The sequence below is a fragment of the Dermacentor variabilis genome, chromosome 4 (assembly GCF_050947875.1).
Source record: "Dermacentor variabilis isolate Ectoservices chromosome 4, ASM5094787v1, whole genome shotgun sequence".
NCBI classification, from domain to species: domain Eukaryota; kingdom Metazoa; phylum Arthropoda; class Arachnida; order Ixodida; family Ixodidae; genus Dermacentor; species Dermacentor variabilis.
Genome location: NC_134571.1, coordinates 59,555,090 through 59,575,315, shown reverse-complemented (window position 1 = coordinate 59,575,315; position 20,226 = coordinate 59,555,090). Strand labels below are relative to the sequence as shown.

General features: G+C 50.8%; 1 protein-coding gene across 4 annotated transcripts in view; it reads right to left on the bottom strand.

Annotated features, from left to right (window-relative positions):
• Positions 1-20,226, bottom strand: part of rg (A kinase anchor protein rugose) — a 336,839-nt gene that overhangs the window by 54,414 nt on the left and 262,199 nt on the right. For all 4 annotated transcript variants that reach the window (XM_075689210.1, XM_075689211.1, XM_075689212.1 and 1 more), the window contains exon 38: positions 11,735-11,852. In XM_075689210.1, coding sequence (XP_075545325.1) covers positions 11,735-11,852 — 118 coding nt within the window. The remainder of the gene's footprint in view (positions 1-11,734; positions 11,853-20,226) is intronic.

Sequence of the window (20,226 nt, the reverse complement as noted above, 5' to 3'; positions counted from 1 at the left end):
AGCTGTGTCTGCCTGGGGTGATGTTTGCTTTAAGGACCGCGCCGCATGCGGCTACGGGGTTTTCGCCAGCTGAACTGGTGTACGGTCGCTCGCTTCGATCTCCGCTTCGCATGCTTCGAGAATCGTGGGAAGGTAGGGGCGACGACCCAGTCGTGGTGGAGTACGTACTTAAGCTCCTCGAACGCTTAAGAAGGGCACAGGAGTTGTCAGGTGAAGCAATGACAAAGGCCCAGCAGAGGGCCAAGGTTTATTATGATCGGACAGCCAGGGCCCGTCGTTTTGAGGTGGGCGATGAGGTCATGATATTGCGCACATCGCTAAACAACAAACTAGACGTGCAGTGGGAGGGCCCAGCACGAATTGTTCAGAAACTGTCGGACGTTAACTACGTGGTAAGTCTGCCAGGAAAGCGGAAAGCACAGCAAGTTTACCACTGTAATCTGCTCAAACCTTATAGACAAAGGGAAGCAGTGGTGTGCATGATGGTAAACGTTCCTGAAGAGCTTCCGGTCGAGCTTCCGGGACTAGGCTCAGTGACGAACAGGGAAGACACCGGTCAAGTCATTAGTGACCTTATCAGTAAAGCACCGCTGTCGCCCGAGCAGAAAACCGAACTACACCAGCTATTACAAGAGTTTCAAGGTCTGTTCTCTGAGAGGCCTGGTAGGACTTCTGTACTTACTCATGATATAGAACTTACCTCCCCAGAGCCAGTACGATCCAAGGCGTATCGGGTGTCACCCCGCCAGAGCGATATTATGGAGGCTGAGGTAAAGAAAATGCTACAGCTCGGTGTTATTGAGGCAGGTGAGAGTGATTATACCTCCCCTTTGATTTTAGTTGAGGTACCGGGCAAGGAACCTCGTCCTTGCGTCGACTACCGCAGGCTTAATTCCATCACTAAGGATCAAATCTATCCGATCCCTAACATCGAGGAGCGCCTTCAGAAAGTTAGTAGCGCTCAGTTTATTTCCACCCTAGATCTTGTCAGGGGTTATTGGCAGGTTCCACTTACAGAAGAGGCTAGTAGGTATGCGGCGTTCATTTCACCAATGGGAACATTCCGTCCTAAAGTGTTGAGTTTTGGTTTGAAGAACGCGCCATACTGTTTTTCAAGTCTCATGGATAAAGTGTTGCGGGGACAGCAAGAATTCGCTTTACCGTATCTAGACGACGTAGCGATATTCTCCGCATCCTGGTCTGAGCATATGGCACACTTGCGGGCAGTGCTAACCCGCCTGCGCGAAGCGGGCTTGACAGTCAAGGCTCCTAAGTGCCAGTTAGCACAGGCCGAGGTTGTCTACCTCGGTCACGTGATTGGTCAGGGTCGTCGCCGCCCCTCTGAAATAAAAGTGGCCGCTGTGCGAGACTTTCCGCAACCGCGCACCAAGACCGATATTCGGTCGTTCTTGGGTGTCGCCGGCTACTATCAGAGGTACATCCCTAGGTACTCTGATATCGCGGCTCCCCTGACGGATGCTCTAAGAAAGACAGAGCCTCAAACAGTCGTCTGGGACGAGACAAAGGAAAGAGCTTTTAGCGCCCTAAAGAGTGCCCTAACAAGCCAGCCTGTGCTACGATCGCCAGACTATACAAAAGGGTTCGTTGTTCAGTGCGATGCTAGTGAGCGAGGCATGGGCGTTGTACTGTGCCAACGGGAAAATGGAGAAGTAGAACACCCCGTCCTGTATGCTAGTCGTAAGCTGTCCTGTCGTGAGCAGGCGTATAGCGCCACCGAGAAAGAGTGTGCATGTCTCGTGTGGGCCGTTCAGAAATTGTCATGCTATCTAGCCGGCTCGAGGTTTATCATTGAGACGGATCACTGCCCTCTCCAATGGCTGCAGACCATCTCTCCCAAAAATGGCCGCCTCCTGCGCTGGAGCCTCGCTTTACAACAATATTCCTTTGAGGTGCGTTACAAAAAGGGGAGTCTCAACGGTAACGCCGATGGCTTAAGTCGAAGCCCCTAACGTAGGAATCAGCCTCAAAATTGTTGGTTACTGATGTTTTTCTTCCTGAGGCAGGATTTTTTTTAACATATTGCTTTTGTTTAGTGTTTCAAAGTGATGATATGCTTTCTAGTGCAATTTTTCAATTTGTGGACGCATTCTGAGTGATGCTAGACTACTGTAAGGAACTAGGCAGTGGTATAAAAAGGGGAAAGAGCCTGGCAGGGCTTAGTGAGGGTTGTGCCGTGCTTGCTGACTGAGCGGTTGAGTTTCAGCGTAGTTCTAACGCTTGCCGGAAACGAGAACAAAAATGTGAACTCTCCCGAAGTCACTTTGCAGTGTCCCGTGCGAACCTGAACGAGAGAACGAGGCCTTCTCTGTGCGCTGCGCTCAAGAAACGTCGAGGGACGCCCGACTTCGGTTATGAGCATCATCGAGCGACATCCCTCCGGACAGCGGATGCAGTCCCCTGTCCATCGGGATCTCCTTCCCCCGGCGGGGCGGTCTGTTGCGTTTCGCCTGCGACACGTGGTTTTGCCGGCGCGACTGCGGCGGGGCGGCAGACATTTTGGCCCGATCGTCGTCGCCGCAACGCTCATCGGCAGGTGTTTCCAGGCGCGACTGCGGCGATGCGACCGCAAAGGATCACCCTCTCATTCCAGTCATTGTGCCAGAACCAGGCGATGCGAAAGCAGGGATCATCCTCTCATTACAGTCATTGTGCCCGACCGGCAGCGCTACAACAGGGTGCTACGAGATCGTGCTCGACATGGTGCTACGGCAGCGCTACAACAGGGTGCTACGAGATCGTGCTCGACATGGTGCTACGGCAGCGCTACGACAGGGTGCTACGAGATCGTGCTCGACATGGTGCTACGGCAGCGCTACGACAGTGTGCGTCACCATTAGCCCATTGTACATTCACGTGCTCGTCTTTTGAGGGGTTCCTTCTTGCCCTCAACTGCGAGAGTATAAAAACAGCTGCCCCCGGACGCCAAAAGGAGGGCTCCGATTTCTTCTGTTGAGTAAAGTGCTCTCCCGTCTCTCTACTTCGGTCAACCTGACCGCCAACTCTTTGCCATGTTAAAATAAACAAGTTGTTTTGTTGTTACCAGTCGACTCATGCTTTGCCGGGACCTTCGGATGCTTCCAGTTGTACCCCAGGCCGCCAGGCCAACGCTACCCTTGGGGCTTGCGACCCAGGTACAGCCACGGGCGTCAGCGCCGAGTTCCCAACCGATCGCGCCAGCGGTGCGATCCAAACACTGCCCCGTGTCGGGAGACGGCGACCTCTCCTTCCTCTAAATCGCCGGCAAAAAGGAGCGAGGGCGCCCGCGCTTTTACCCCGCGCGTCTAAGTTACGGGGCACGGTCCGATTGGCGCCAGCTGTGGCGCTCAATGAGCCGAGCTCGGCACGACGCTCGGTGACAACGATGCGGCTATCGGGTTTCGGCGCGTTTCCGTCGGGCCAAGCAGACGAGCGCCGCGACAGAAAACGGCGGGCGGAAGCTTCGCCGATGCCATGAAACGAGGCAGCCTTCGCCGATGCGAGTAATGGGGCTGAAAGGCCGCGTATAAGCGGACGTGCGTTTGGCGAGCGTACTGCGCAGCAATGACTGCGTCACCTTCAGGTGCTGCGTACGACAGCGTATACTGCGTCACCTTTAGGTGACGACGACCAAGCTATCCTATAAGTGTCTAAAACTTGCTTGAAGATTGGTTGGGCGGGCGAGATATTCGAGTGATCTCACGATGCCATAAATGTCTGCATTAGGACGTACAAAAATCCCCGAAATTCGTGACAAGAGAGCTAATTTACAGAGTACGCAATTGCGTAAGCCGCATTTTCTACCTTGTCTCAGTACCAAAAAAAAAAAAATCACGCTAGAACAAAGGCGTGCGTTGAAAAAATAAGCTCGGTTTGGATTAAGGATTCTGCCATATCGATTAAAGATTTCGTTGAAATAAATAAATATAAGGGACCGCCCTTTAACCGATGCTTATTTGAACTCAACTAGCTGCTTCAGCCGAGTTGCTTTACTCATGAAGCCAAAAAGCTTGAACTAACAGCAATACTTGCACGAACGAAGCGGTTTCAAAATGCATTGAAAGCACAGAGGCTTTTGAGATTTGTTTGGATTAACAGAAATTCGAATCATCCGAGATCGGACTTCTTGCAAGTGGACTTGGATGCCATTTCCAAAAATAAATAATACAAAGAACAAGGGGGGTAAACGTTTTAATATGCGTCTCTTTTGAGTGTGAAATGCCGTTTTATAACGAGTTGATGAGAACTCGAAATTATTGTGACAACTCGCAGCTTTCGCGTACTCCTCCGAATTTAAAGTCTCTACACCCGCGTTCTGTTAGGACAGAGTGCATTAACTGCATGCGAACGAGTGCTCCTATATATGACGCACTTTCAATCTTTTGCCTGATGATACGCTGCGAATAATGGGACGGTAGGATTATGAAAACCCGTAGCGGTAATACACGAACATGGTAACATTGATATCTCCAAAACGGCGCTCCTGCTTCGGTACGTCTTCTATAGCCGGGTGTCGTTTCATGCTGTTTTGGCGATTGACCAACAGCTAAGAATGACCAACAGCTAAGAAGCTCGGAAAAAAAAAAAATCACGGAAACAATACGTTCTACACTAGCTCGCTTCAAGAACTACCGAGTTTTCGATGCAAACATTTTCAATATTGCGCGCACGTGTTCTAAAATGTATACTGCCTGCAAAAACTAACGCTAAGACTGAATAAACGGAAGCTTAATAAGAGTACTATTTTTGTCAAGTAGATGCTGGGACAAGTAAAGAACTATAACGTGGCAAATTCTGGAAATGACCACGTACGTCACATGACACATTCGACGCGTCCTGCTGACAAGCGACGACTGTCCAAACGGCCTATATGGACCATGCAGCGCTGAGCGATATGGCAACGACAGACGGCGGCAGCTTCTTTCGTATACCCCTATTGCACACCCGTCAACGAGGCCTTCGACGGTGACGACAGGGAGTTGGTGCGGTATACGCAATCGCTTTGAAAGGCGCCCTCCAAGGTGCCCTTATAGTTAAAGAAGCAATAGGTTGTACGCAGCACGTGCAGTCAGCGTCATACTTAATGGGAACACTTAGCAAATATTCCAGTGAAATGCCACATTTCACTTCTCTTTTCTTTCGGTCTTCTCTTTCTTTTTTTCAGAAAAGTGGAGCACGTAAGATACTACAGACCGCCGAAAGCGGCGTAAAAAGAAGGAAGGAAAAGCGGGAGCGAGGGTTAGGGTAGGCAGGTACCTCCTTTCCCACGCCCGCCAGTTAGCTGAACGTTTCGCTTGTAATAATATATTCCGGCCAGACGCTATGCAGCGGTGAGCGTTGCATATGACCGCTGCACAACCGGCCATATAGTATCCGCGAGCCTGCAGACCCAGTGCAGACAGCGACGACTTTCTCGCAAGCGAGCCAAGATGGCGGGACGGGGAGGCACCGCGTCTGGTGGATATATATACGGCACCCCCACTAGGGAACGTCAGAAAGTGCGCTGCGGAAAAGCCCGGCGTGACGCCGTCGCCTTTTCGAAACGCCGCACGAAACCGCACCGGCGAAAAGTATGCGCGTTATGTGTGTTTGCCTTTCAGCGCGTCTTCTCTTTCGCTCTCGTCTTCCGTCGCGCCAGCACTTCGGGCGCGGAGACGTTAGGGCGCAGCAGAGAACGAGCGCGCGCGCGCGCGCGTCGTGGCGACTGCCAAAGAACTGTCGCTCCGCCTCCTGCCCTCCTGCCCGCTCACTCGCGGCTCGAAACGCTTTTCTCTCGAAAAGGCTGCCGACAGCACGTGTGCTGCGCCTGCAGTCGCCGCACTAAATCGGTGCATCGCAGGGAAAGCCCCAGCGGCCGCGGAGTATACGAAGGGAATTCAATCAAGTGATTCGTACGATTTTGAGGTCTCTTCTTGCCATATTCCGGCCATTTCCGATCAGCCTTGCGCGGTGACCGATACAGGGGAAGACGGCGTGCGACCAATGACAAAAGGCAATGACAACAGCAAATAAAGATGACCTATACGAAGAACGGCACAAGGAACAGAAATCGCAGGGCCGTACGTTCGCGCAGTTATGTGAGAACGGGTTGCGATCGGCGGGTATATGCCACGGTCGCCAGATCACTGGGCGTCGCGATTGACCAGCGTACGCGGACGCCCACGAATCAGGGACTGACCCCCACAATTAGCTCAAACAAACGCTATGTAACAAGACGACAACGCATGCAGAGAAAGGTCCGCGGTAAGAGACCCGAAGTGCAACAAAGAGGGCGACCGTGCAAGGAGCGAGATATATAGGAGACGGTAATGGGAGAGCCGCTTTACAAGGATGTGAACTAGAGACACAAAGTATATATGCCCCGCCGAGATGGTAACGAGATGGGGGTATGCGCAGCAGGGATGGAGGTCGAAGACAGAGTACACGCGTCTGTTACGAGGATGGAAACGGGGAGTATACGTTACATGAATACGGATGTAAGGAGCACGCACCAACAACGGTTTCAGATACTGAAAACGCGGTAATCAGAACGGAAATTTCCTGTCTTCAGCACTGGAGAAGCATACTTTAAACACACTTAGAAGCATACTTTATTTTTCCCAGACGTCACGACAATGCACGGTTTTAGCGAGAACGGATGATAAGCAGCGCGTTCCTTATTTATCTCCAGCGTGGCTCGTTATTCAACCCGACTTTTTACGCATTCAAGGCTCCCGCGTTCTTCCTCTCCTCTTGCAGGGCCGACGTTCTTAAAAAGGCGCAGCCGCCGCAACCTTTCTCGCGCTCTCTCTCCGCGCGGGCCTGTTTACCCGCGCCTCTCTTGCGAGTGCCACAGCTGCGTAGAGTATAGTGCGCGCGCGACTCGTCTCTGCCGCAGAGCCGAGAGACGAATAGTGGTCGCCGCGCGACTTTCGTAAACACAACGAGCGGGCAGCATCCGCCAACTCGGGGAGCTTGACTGATGGCCGCGCGCCGCGGTGCAGGCCGACCCGAGTTCGGGCCGCGCGCGCGCGCGCGCTCCGGGGTTTTAACCAACCACTTAAGCGCTGGTTTACGACATGTGTATACTACACCACGAGCTGATAGACACGCCCCCCCCCCTCCCCCATTCCTTCTCTGTGCAATACACTAGGCAGCGCGAAGCCCACGCGAGAGGGTTTCTATACAAGCGCCAGAAAGAATGTTTCCGAAAAAAATTAACGGCGCGAAAGAATGCGCTTCAAAAGTAACAAATTAGAGAGCCTTTCTAGGAGGTCCTATAAACGAACTAAAAGGGCCGTATACAACGACCGTTTAGCGCCACGACACGTAAACGGGAGCAAACCATTAATTTCAAACGTGGTTATATAGCCCGTGTATACGGTTTTTTGTTAAAGAGTTCGGAAACCACTGCGCGCGTGACCGGAACTGCCGTACAGTGGTGCACTATAGAAACTCCGTAAAATCTCTGTTGTTCGAAATCCTTACGAATATAGTGCGTTAACGGCCCAAAGCTTCAAATCACGAGGCCCGCTACGGAAGCCGCGGAACAGGGCACGGCAACAGAACTCGTGCACGCGGACTGATTTACAACACTGAGGAATACTGACCCTTTGGGATAGTATAATAAATGAGAACATGGGCAGAACTACTGTCCGCATCAGACTCGCGAACCGTGTGCTTCCTGTGCGTTGCCTAATCAAACACGAACATTAAATTTCCTTCGATCGGCTGGATTTTGTAGCGGTACGCTAAGGACATGCAGTTACGAACAATATATCGTGTGCTAGAGGTTACACGAGAGTTATTACTCGCCATTTGCGCGAAACCTTACGCCCGAACGCGCATAGGTGACCGCGCCCCTGACTACAGGTCTTACAGTTAAAAATTTGGAGGACGCTTAAGCTTCGCCTTTAAAAGTGGAACGCGATAGCATTCAAACATCCCCGACTGCTTCTCACGCTCCCGGGCAATGCAGCTCACGTAACCGCAATGTTTAACGGGATACGCTCGCGGCGAAATCTATGCACGAAGGCGAGCTTTTTAGTAGAAACACGGCCTCTTGCGTGGGCAGATCTTCTGTTATTGTTTCGTACTTTTGATATCTCAGTCTGAGAAGATTTAACACAAAAGGTATGCGTTGTCGGTGTTTTGTTTCACATTTGCTTGTGGGCTACTGTTCTCAAAATTCCGAGGAATAACTTTGTAAAGAACGTAACAGAGAAGGTAGGAGCAACTTTAGTGCCGTATATATATATATTGAATATGCATGGTTTGGAATTATTTTTCGCGAGAGGACGGTCTACGCCGGACGCCAGATTTTCTGCAAGATGGAGCTCCTAATGCTGTCGCCTTAGCAATTTCATATTATTCTTTGTCACATGTAAACGCAATCGTGAGATCATAGGAGCCAACTGTTATGGGACGCAATACGATGGTTAGGTGAAGTGCAACGCGTGCGGTTATGCTATCCAAAGTGCCGGGGAAAAAAAGCCTTCACAGATCGCGCGTCGACGTCGCAGCACCCGAGGGCCCGAGCGAAGCTTCTCTACATTCTGCGGAGCGCGCTGCCATCGAATGTCACGCCACGCTTGTTGTTCTCAGAGGTAAGGCCGGCGTTCCGCATGCCCAGCACGCCGCAAACAACTCTCACCGGTGAAGAAGCACACGAGCACTGCACCGCGAACAGCAAATCGCGGTGAGCTAGCGGTCAACGTTTTAGCTTCAAGCATCAGCCAAAGCGGCAGGGTCACACATCGTGGCGGCTGCCGCGTCCGTGTGCGCGCCGCGCCACGGTGACGCGACGACGCCCGGCGCGCGCCGTAAATCTCACCGCTTCGCGCGGAGCTCGCGTCTCGGCGCCGCGACAGAAAGGCGCGCCCCTTAAATCAACGCCTATACAGCTGCACCCTCCTCCTGCCTCCCAACCCCTCCCCTATGTACAACCCCCCACGTTCTTCCCAAAGGCCCGACCGCAACCTAAGTACGGGAGAGGGGTTCAGCTATGAAAGAGTACGTAGGTCTCGGCGATCGCGCGAGAAGATTGCCGGGTGCCCGCGTGGTGTCCTGGCTCCCACAGCCCTGCAGCAATCGCGCGGCTGCGCCTCCTCCGGGAGGCTGCAAACTGTACGTTACACTATTTTAGGAGCGATACAGCTGCCGCCGGAGCGACAGTGCTGCCATCTTCTTTTTTTTTTCCTGCAGACGCGTGCCTAGCTTCATATATTTGCGTTAATGCCGAACAATAATAATAAAAAAAAAAAAGCGTTCCAACCTTTCGGCCGCGAAACAAAATGAAAAGTGTGACTAATAAGTTTAATTTAAGAAATTTGTGCCAAATAACTAAAAGCCATTGGGCACGGTCGGGTTACGCGATTGCTTAGTGATTTATCCAGGAAAGTGCGGCTCATTAAGGCGTTTTCTACGCTCGCAGCAATGCTTTAATATACAAGAGATGAGTCTGACATAGTATAACAGCGCCAGTCTATAGGATCGCCACCTTATTATACATTTCCACATTGTATAGCACACATATAAACGATACAATGAGAAAATGCGACAGAGAATAAAGGCGACTGAGGCTAGTCGTCCGTCGCTGCATAATCTGTAGGCGCAGCAGTTGCAGCATACACGTTCCTATACGGACCATTTTAATTTCGGCGAATGGACACAGCGGCTACCAGCCGTGCCAAGCCGTATAAAAGCGTGTCCTCATCAGATCACCGAGGCAGTTCGTTGAATTTTTTAGAAAGAGGCCACCTGGAAGCGTTGAGCGACGATGGCTTCTCTCTACTGCCGCGAAATATAGTTTACTTCACAGCCGTGATCAACAAGTTACAGTGCCCACGGCAAAATATTCCTCCGCCATACATTTCCCGTCAGGCCGTTCGTCAACACAAAGGCGGCACGATCAGTTCTGAGGGTATACGTGCATCACGTGAGACTGCCAACAACTAGCCCCTCTAAGTCTACAGTTGCGATTTTGAGACATATACACGACATCTGAACTTCTAAACCCGAATCAGACGCTTAAGCGAGAGAAAGCCCGATTCTGACGTCATATGTAGTCAACCGAAAGAACATGTCGACGTGTCACCATCTCGGATTTAAAAAAAAAAAAAATAATGAGGAAACTTTGCACGCGGATATTACAAGGAGGGGAGCGCTCCAAGAACCTCACGCAGTGCATTCAGGCGCGAAAATTGCAGTCGTCATATACGTTGCCAATAGAGTCTGTTTTACAGGTATACCCATTATATGCGGAGCAGTTAGGCCTGCCAATTTCAAGCTTGCCCAGTGCGAAAATGCGAAACACACACACACACACACACACACACACACACACACACACACACACACATATATATATATATATATATATATATATATATATATATATATATATATATATATATATATATATATATATATATATATATATATATATATATAAAGGGCTAGACGCTCATTTCAGTTTTTCATAACAAGCCCACAAAACACAATCAGTGCCCATCAAATGGTATGAAACTAATTTTGGATGTTCTAACTTCGTTTAGAAGTATTTCTATAGGGGCAACTGAAATGTTTTTTTCTTCATGCAAATAAATTCTGGCAACAAGAGGCTAGCATGTTCACATCACATTCGACGATAACCAATGAAGCCATTGGCTTGGAAATACTTTGGTGGGGAGAAGACAAGCGGACAACCGAAAGAATGGAAGCTTGGGACAAAGCAAAATAAGAATGCGAACCTTGTTCGCAAGTCTGGCCCTAACGTCATTACATGTATTTGTACTAAAAGTGAAGCCCACGAGCTCCTCAAGGAAGGAAAGAATAGTAGTCGAGCGTTATTTGTGAATGCTTTTAGCCCATAAAAATTATGCCCACCATGAGGAGGCAAACGTATACAGAAAAACGCCTCAAAGCTGACGCAAATACCGCTATCAAATTTGGCGCAATCTTTAGCGGCTCGCAGGGCGGTATGGCGACGTCGTCGACTAGTATACGGACCATCAAGGCAAACGGAGCAGGGTAATCTCCTTTACATGCAATGGTGTCAGGAGGAAGCGACCGTTACCGCTCCTCGGCTATGGCACTGAGGAAATACGTGATATTTTCGAAGAACCCGAAAGCAAATGTCATAATTACGTATTTAACTAAACCAATCTATATCTGTTTTCAAACCGAGAACGTTCGAACCATCGTCGGACTTGACGTTTAATGCTTAGCCACAGGTAGTAAGTAACGTATCCTACGCAGAGTTTTATTCAACATTCACGCTAACATATCGACTGTAGTCTAGCATCGACGCGGCCGTTGTGTCGCTTGCGCATCAGAGTTCTTACAACAGTCGATTCTTTACAAACAGTGAGGCGCTTTTGTATATATAGGGAAACCGCTTCAATGGTTTCACCAGAATTCCTCAGAAGGGATGCCCCTTTACATGTTGAATTAGCTGCAATGAACCAAGAATTGCCGAATCCCTGGCAAACAACGGTGTTTTGACACGAGCAATGACTACTCAATCTCACAAAAGCCAGCGCAGTAACGAAAGAGGTGCAATTATAAAGGAGAGCTTTACCTATTCTTTTTTTTTCTAAGACTGGCATGGGGGGTACAGTTTGCGAGAATTCTTAAAAAAAGGAATTATATGAGCATCCCCCAACTTGATCAGCCGGGGATGTGAAGCGCTATAGTTGTAACAATGATATGACGAACAAAAAGATAAACAAACAAACTGCAAGCCAGCTGCACTCACTTCGTGAAGCCAGGAAGATCTCGAGCGCGATGTTTTGCAGGAGGTAGCGCCTCGAAAAGATGGCCCGGATCTCGGAGAAGTGCCACTTGCCATGCACGTGGTCGCAGTACTTGATCGCCTGCACACACAAGGTAATGTCGAGGCACGTGTCAATGCGAGGGCTCTGCTGAAGCTATACTAGCACTGTGCGACACCACAGTCATAACAACAAATGTGCCACTACGGGTGGCGTTGATTTCAATTCCTGGAAAGAAGGCAGAACACGCGTCGTGGGATTATATACCACCATCGAACTATTCTATGCCCACTGCAGGATGATCTCCTGCGATCTCCAATTACCTCTGTCCTGCGCCAACAACCAAAGACACCAAGGACCACATAGGGGAAATTACTTGTGCTTACTGATTGAATTAAAGAAATGATAAATCAATGGAAGCGAAGGTGGATGAAAACAGAACTTGCCGCACGTGGGGAACTATCCCACGTCTTCGCATTACGCGCGCGATGCTTTTACCAGCTCAGCTACCGCGGCACCGTTTTCACATCCACTTTCTCGGGTATTAACGTTTTGTTAAAACAACTAACCCTGGGCGTGTTAGTGTCAACCGCCAAGGTTTGTGAGTGGTGGCGCTGGCTATATATATATATATATATATATATATATATATATATATATATATATATATATATATATATATATATATATATATATATATATATATATATATATATATATATGTGTGTGTGTGTGTGTGTGTGTGTGTGTGTGTGTGTTTCAATTAGTCTATTTCAATAATTATAGGTACTTCCAGTGACGCACATAGCTAAGTTTCAGAGAGCCTTGCCAAGAAAAAAAAAAAGAAGAAGGGTAAGACGTCGGTACTTAAATGATATGAAAAAGGTGCACTTGCTTGAAAAGGACGCTCAAAGAAGGACTTCCTTGTTCAGATTAAGTACGTACATGACCACGCGCACACCCAGCGAACATTACCACATAGCTACAAGCGTTATACGCGTTTTGTGCACGGTAGTTCCTTAGCAAGACGTAGAGCCATTTCTGAAGAAACAACCCTTAAGGCAACGTTCGCGTTACTTCCTTTACACTTGCGAATTTTCGAAGCACTGTCGTCATGGATACCGTGAAGAAAAAAAAAAGAATAATGATGAGCACCCAAAGGTTTAGTTGTAGATGATAATGAACTGCAACCTTTATTGCAGATCTGTTGCAGGCGCCATCCATTAAAACTGCGACGAGTTCGTATGCGTTCCCTCCGCTCGCGGTCAGGCCGATCTTCGAACTATCCTACATACTTCACATACTCATTCTTATGATCGTGCACGTAGGCCGGAAAACGCGCGTCCAGGCGGGCACTAAGCGCCCACAATAGCACACCGACGGCACGATAGTAAGAAAAGCGGAATGACGGTGGCCAAGCCAGCTCAAGCAGAGAACAGAATGGAGATAAACGAAGCCCTCCCGTGATCCCGCACACCCCACGTACGCGTGAGACACAAGCCGTCGGCGCCGCCGAAGGGGGCTGTGCTGCGGCGACGGCCGCTCATTTTCCCCAGTGACCGGTCGCAGATTGAAACGCGTTGCGAACAACCGCACCCCGCTCCGTCGCCCACGCAGCGCGGCAGAAGCGGCTGCCGAGTGATGCACGGAGGAGGAAGCAGTGCGGCAATTTTCTAATCGCGGAGGGGCATCAATCAGCGGCACGAGCGCGCGCTCCGCCAATGCGCGTGTACATCGCGCCCTTGCTCCTGGAAACGTGTATTTGTAGCACAGCACGCAAACCACGCGGGGAAGCGCGATTACATGTACTATAGGCACATGACAGCCTCGGCGGAGCGCCCGGCGCCATAGGGGGGGCACAGGCCCTTCGTATGGCATAGATGTTCTGGACCGGTGGCCCGCCACTTCACGGGAGGCGTTAAAACGTGTTCACCACCCGCGTTCTGTATTTTAATTCCTGCTACATGCCCCCCCATCATGCGTACTCCGGACCCTCTTCCGCCTGTCTGAAACGTTCAACACGTCGCGGTGGCGCTACTCTGTTGGAACCGCGCGCCACACACACAGTTTCGAGATGCGGCGGCCAGATCTGGCCCCCGGCCGCGGTTACAGCGGAAGCTCTGCCTATCGCGCCCACAGCTCCGAACTTAGCACGCGACTCAGACGCAACGATTCAGCAGCCGCAAGCAGACCCGCGGAGCTAGGGGGTGTTGTCCCCCGACGCACGCGTGTACATAGTCCCGGGCTTGCGCTCGCGGGCCTTCATTAGGCACTCCATATGGGACGGCGGCAGCGACGATAGCAATCGTAACTGGAACCTGCGCAGCGCGTAATCGTTCCCGTTCATCGGAGCCCGCAGCGAAGCCCCCCTCCACCCGCCGGGCGGCAGAGCTGCTGGCACCGCTCCCTCGGCGGCGGTGTCCCGCGAGCGCATATCCCGCGCGCGGTAGCTACAGTACCCACACACACACACACGCTGAGGCACTGAGGGGGGGGGGGGGTCTACAATAGCCCCACTCAGCGCCGCGTCCATCTCTAGACTATGGCGCGTCATGCGAATGAACGGCGCCGTACGGCGCGCACAGCGATATGAACAACGTTTGCGTGTTCGCTTTCTCACGCGTGCACGGCCGCGGAACGATGGAAAGAAGCCGATAAAATCAATAAAGAACAATAACGATATGTGATAGTCTGGCAGGCAGCGGATATCTGCAAGAACGTAAACAGGCTTCACACAGGACTGTGCAGCCTGCAAAGCTCCGAGTAAAAAATGCACTCGAAACGGTGTCGACGGCCCAAGAAGCAAGTCGGAAGGACATGAGAATGGCAGCGCTCCCGGCCGCGTCCACACGTCCACACGTTTCCCCAGAACTACCGTCGTCTAACGCAGAAATCTGGGAATTCATTTATGTAACATTTCTGTCTTGGGTTGTACGCGAAGTGAATAGTCTAAGTGTAGCCACAGTCCGAGCTTATTTGCGTACTTATACCGCGCTCTTAGGGAGGCGACCGAAATGATCATTTAAACTTATCGTGCAAGCCACCCTCTATACACACTTTAACCCTTTTATAACCGAATCCAAACTCAGAAAGCGAAGATGTTATTCGAAAAAAAAAAAAGGAAGAAAGAAAGGGACACGCTCGGCTGCATCGTGGCTGCCCTACGAGCGCGCAAAAATCGCGAGGAGCTTCAGGCAGCTGCGCAGAACGGACAAGCCGCCACTGATCTGACATCAGAGGGCGAAGCAGTGGCCCCTCCGTGGATGAAGCGCATCAAGCGAATCCAATCGGAAAGGAAGAGTGCGCCAGGCGGGGCCGTCGCACTACTCCGCGCAGGCCTCCAGCGGCGCGCGCCGCGACGCGTCTCTCGGCGTATATGCGCGTTCTTGCCCGGCGGCAAGCGTCCATTACGTCCCCTCGCCGATGGCGCCCCTGCCACACAGAAGCACGCGCGCTTGAAACTGAAAATGGGAAGCGTCGCCGTTAGCCGTTGTTCGACCGAGCGCGTATACAGGACGAGTCGCGCACTTAGCCGCGCGCACTAATCCGTTTAGGGCGCCGTTCTGCGCGGCCCGACGCCAGTGGGCGGCGCGCGCAAGGGCGCAATCACGTGATCGATATACAGCGGGGGGCTCTAATTCGATTGCGAATCCCCATCCAAATCACATTAGCCAGAGAAACGCTACGCACGCGCGTGCGACGCCGCCAGAGAGGCCTGCGGCGGACGCTGGAAAAGCGGGACCCACTATATATAGATATTCGCCTCTCAACATGTACGATTGGACAGGACCACGCGACGTTGGAGCAAAAGTCGTCGCAACCCCTGCTTCGCTTCGCGTGAATCCATGGCATTTCTGGCGCTTGAACATCACAAGACAACAGATGCATGCGTCCGTGCACTATACAGATCGGCAAGCTACACCTCGCCCGGATAAAGACGACGCACGAACCTCTTGAAGAAGTCGTGTGCGCCTGCACGCGCTGTACACCTCTGTCTGCCTCCCACGCAGAATAGACCGGGAGGCTGTTGCACGCTACAAGCGTGTTGTTATAATTTACAAGCACGAACAATCTAGCGCAGAAACATATAACGCGGCCAGCCGAAGCCTTCACACACCTCGCGAGTCCAATATGGTGCTTCGCAATTGCATAATAAAACTATGATAAACTAAAACGAACGAGTCGTCTCTCGATTCCATATTATAATACCGGAAGAGGACTAAGAGAACGCAAATGAAGATTTTTGAGCCTATATATGCGGTGGAGAATGTCCGCTAAAAGATAAGCGGATCGAAATAGTACAACTAAACAAGGACAACGCATCCAATCACAATTCTTTGGGTTTGCTTCTTTGTTACTGTTCAGATGAGCTGTTCCAGCTTACCTCGAAGATTAACCAACTGGATTTCATCAAGATGATGCCCGCTCCGAAATTCCCGCTTTAAGTGTCGACGAAAACTAGCTTATTGAGAGAATTATTAATGCCAGGCGCGATGAGAATATCCGAAGGTATGTCGCGCACGTGTGCGGAAGAAATTAATGTTACGCATGCGTGGAAAAGCAAAATGCGTGTGAGGTAAATGAAGGTGTCGTTGGGAGAAATTCTGTTATTCGTACACTCAATAATGTGCTGTTACAGGGGTGTCTCAGGCGTGTCAACATGAAAATTCGTAGGAATAAAGTGCGCTGTAGGATGAACACGCAGGATAAATTTAAGTACTCTAGGAGAACTGAGATACGGCGAATTATTAAAGTTTCGCGAATTGGTGTTTTCTTCCACTTCCACTTGCCGGATAAACAAAATATTCGTCTTGAGGGTAACGAATGGGCGAACGCCCTAGGTCGAGCGCTAATCAACCGAGCGGGGCAAGACCAATCGTCTCATCAATCCCCACCCTTTGCCTTCGTGCCCCTGCCATCCAACTGTATACTGCGACCGACTCGAGATCCAGCGACTCAACCACAGCATTTGTCCTCCCGCTCACAGAAATCTCAGCAAGGAAGATGCAGTAGCTCTCAGATTTATTGAGACCAACACATTTCCAAACTTACACAGATACAGTAAAATGTTCCCACATACATATCGCGGCATCTGCCCGTGGTGCGGCGACACACGCCGTACACTCTTTCACATCTCGTGGGTGTGCGGGGGCAAACCTCAACACTTAAAGACGCCTAGCACGTCATTTGAGCGGTGGGAGGTACAGCTGACCGGCGATACCCTGGCGGGACAAGAAGCTCTCGTCCAGCAAGTACGTCGCGCAGCCATGGCCAGTGGAGCCCTGGAATGAGGACACCACCCACTCGACCTCAAGAGCAACGACCTCGATGGTCCAATTAAATGTTTTCTCTCTCTCTCCAAACTATACTTGGCGTAAATATTATTACGTACACAATTGCATAGAAATACTTGCGCGGGGGGGGGGGGAGGGGGGGAGAATAACACGATGGAGAAACAAATAAGCGCCTCCTTGTCAGTGGCACCACCGGAAGCTTTGGACATGTATACTATATAGAATTTCTTTACGATCGGTCACTGAAGAGTACATATAGAAGTTCAGAAGTATCAAATGCGTGGAGCCGTTGAGGAGCTGCGAAAAGGTAGTGCAATAACGAGGAATGTCTTTTTACCGAGCAAACGCGCGTTCCACAGCCTCTTCGTCTCGAACTCTGCTTCGCTTGATGGAATTCGCGTTTCGATTCTGCAATCTCACAAAAGCCGCCTCGAGAGAACTGCTTCCTGACCTAGTCCGTATTTGCTGAAACACACATACGCAGCGAATTGAACGTACCCAAAAAGAAAGACACACATCGACGACGACGTGGACGCCGCCCGTGTCACGGTCAAAGTATCTTTCTTTTTGTGTGCATGTGTCCTATTCGCGGCAAATATGTCGTCCACAAAAACACGCCTAAGTTTTCTCACTGAACCCTGCACCCGTAACGAACACGTTCGTTTCTGGTGTGGGCGCGTATACGGTGAGCTTCTGTGAGCCATGACACCCTATAGGTGCACGGAGCATTACCGGATCGTCTGCAGGAAACGACCTGCTCGACGGCAGGATATTTTCCAACCAATGCCGTAAGTTCACAAAAGTAATAGTTAACGCCTACTGTCATTTCCCTTTCTTTCTACATACTTGAAAAGGAACAATAAACGAAAAAGGATAGCGAGAAAGAAAAAAAAAGCTGCTATAACACTTTCGCACAAGTAGTCGTCGAACAACGATATTACCAGATTACTGCAATGCTGTTCTGTACATGTTGAACAAGACCCCCTTTCATGCCAGCAAGCAGGTCCGGTGACGCATGCGCAAGGTCGACGGAATATCTCTGAGGAAAGTCGTCCGCGTTAGTCGCACGAACGAGTGCGCGTAAGAAGTCGGCGCTTGTAGCGAGAGCAATTAAGCCGTATAGCCAATGACACCAGAAAAAGCCACCAAAGGAGCTTTCGCACAAATACAACCAGCACAGCCCACAACCTGCTTTCGAGCCTGCAGGTGAACCTGTTCGTATGCGGTAAAGCTGCATACCAGATTATGGGAGAAGCGACCGAGAAAAGCAGAAGCTTATCAGCAAACTCAGGAAAACAAACAACAGAGTATTTAATTCTGGGAAGGCGCGCGCCATCACGCTGCTGTTTCTCGGGTGCCTTTGCCGGTCCGATCATCACAGACTTATACATCGGGGGGCTAAGTGCCACCGCTTAGGTCCCAAAAGTATACACCCGAACACGGTCGACGCTGGCCACTCGCGAAGGACAAGCGTGATGGAGGGCCGGCTGCATCTCCTCGCATGCGAGATCCCATGAGCGCGCTCCGCGTTTGTATGCATTTCCGATAAGTCAACCGTAAATTCGCCACGATGGAGCTCCTATCATTGCGATCGGATGACCGAGCGCGTCGGAAGACAAACGCTCTCCGATCGAGCGCGGAGACAAAGACTGAGACGGGCATGCCGAGAAGAGGACACACGTCTGTATATGTAGCTCCCTATACAAGAGCGAACGTTTCTGCGGGAATCGATGGAGTTTAGAATCTCGAAATTGCAAAAAGACAAAGAAGAAGAAGAAGATGAAGAAGAAGCGAAACCGTAGAGAAAGAGGGGGGAAATTAACGGACGAGGAGGCCGTTTGGCGTATGTATGTTTGGACGATTGGAGGAGACTTGCGCTCGCACGGACACTGCTACATCAGCGCTGCGGGGACAGCCTCGGAGTCGAGGGCTGCTGAAAAACGGCGCGGGCTCATCAGATAAAAAGACGACGAGGAGGAGGACTCAGTGTCCACGACGAAAGACTGACTGCACCTCCGGTGCAGTTGAGCTCAAAAAAGAAGAAAGAAAGAAAGAAAGAAAGAAAGAAAGAAAGAAAGAAAGAAAGAAAGAAAGAAATGGCGAACCGAGAGAGACAAGGCACGTCGTCCGCGCTATTCCTTCCCATGCATGAGCCGTGAGCCCTTATCGGGGCCCGGCATCCCGCTGCAGAGAAAAGTTCGCAGGGTCTTTCTTCGTCTGCTTCTTCCCCTTGTTAGTCTCGGCCTCATGAGCAGGAGAAGTATAGGCGCCGGTGCCTGCGCGACCACAGAATGCACTGCGGGAGGAAGGAGAAAAAGAAGGAGAGGGGGGCCGCGACGCCCAATCTGCGACTCTATCTCTCACCCCTGCATCGCCCCCTACTTGGTTGGGCGAAACAGAAACAACAGGGAATTGCGCGCGCGACGACCACCCGAATATTTTCTTGCCCATATGCCTTCTCTCTCCGCCTCCAAATAGCCCGAAAGAGGGGAAGCGTTTCTGTTCTCCCGGGGGGCACTTCTTAGTCTTGCGTAGAAATCGCGATGCCCGAGAGACGGGATCAGTTTACCTTGCTCTCGAATTCGGAAAGAAAAATCGCGCTTGAGAAGCGCAGTGAATCTTAACCGCGCGGCCGCTGGTTCATTACGTTCTGGTCAAGACGAACGCACCTCCCTCCCTTCCTCCCCTTCCCTCTCCTCCTCTTCCGGCAAGTATGGAAGCTCGCGATTATTCATTCGGGCCGGATATATGTCATGCGCCGGCAGCGAATCAATCATATATGGAACAGCGCAATGCGCAGTTTCTGTTTTGTCCGGCGTGAGAGTGTATAGGCGGGCTACCGGCTGCAAGTGCCAAAAGAAAGAAGGGCGAGCGAGAGAGAGAGCGAGAGAATCTGTATACATTGCGAAAGTAAGCGACCAATCTCAGCGAGTTCGCGAAGGTCGCGCAGCAGAAACCAATTTGCGCCCCCATACAGAAGATATCAGACGAGCGCCATAAAGCCTAAATGAGAGATGGTGTGAACTTCAGAAGCAACTTCAAGAGATGACAAACACCGACTATTGTTTTTCACTAAGCTGGAATGGTAAAAGAAAAAAAAAAGAACTCTGTGGTTTAATTTTTGAAACTGCGCAGTCGGACGCCACATGATGCCAAATAGTGCACAGCTCCGGATTAATTCA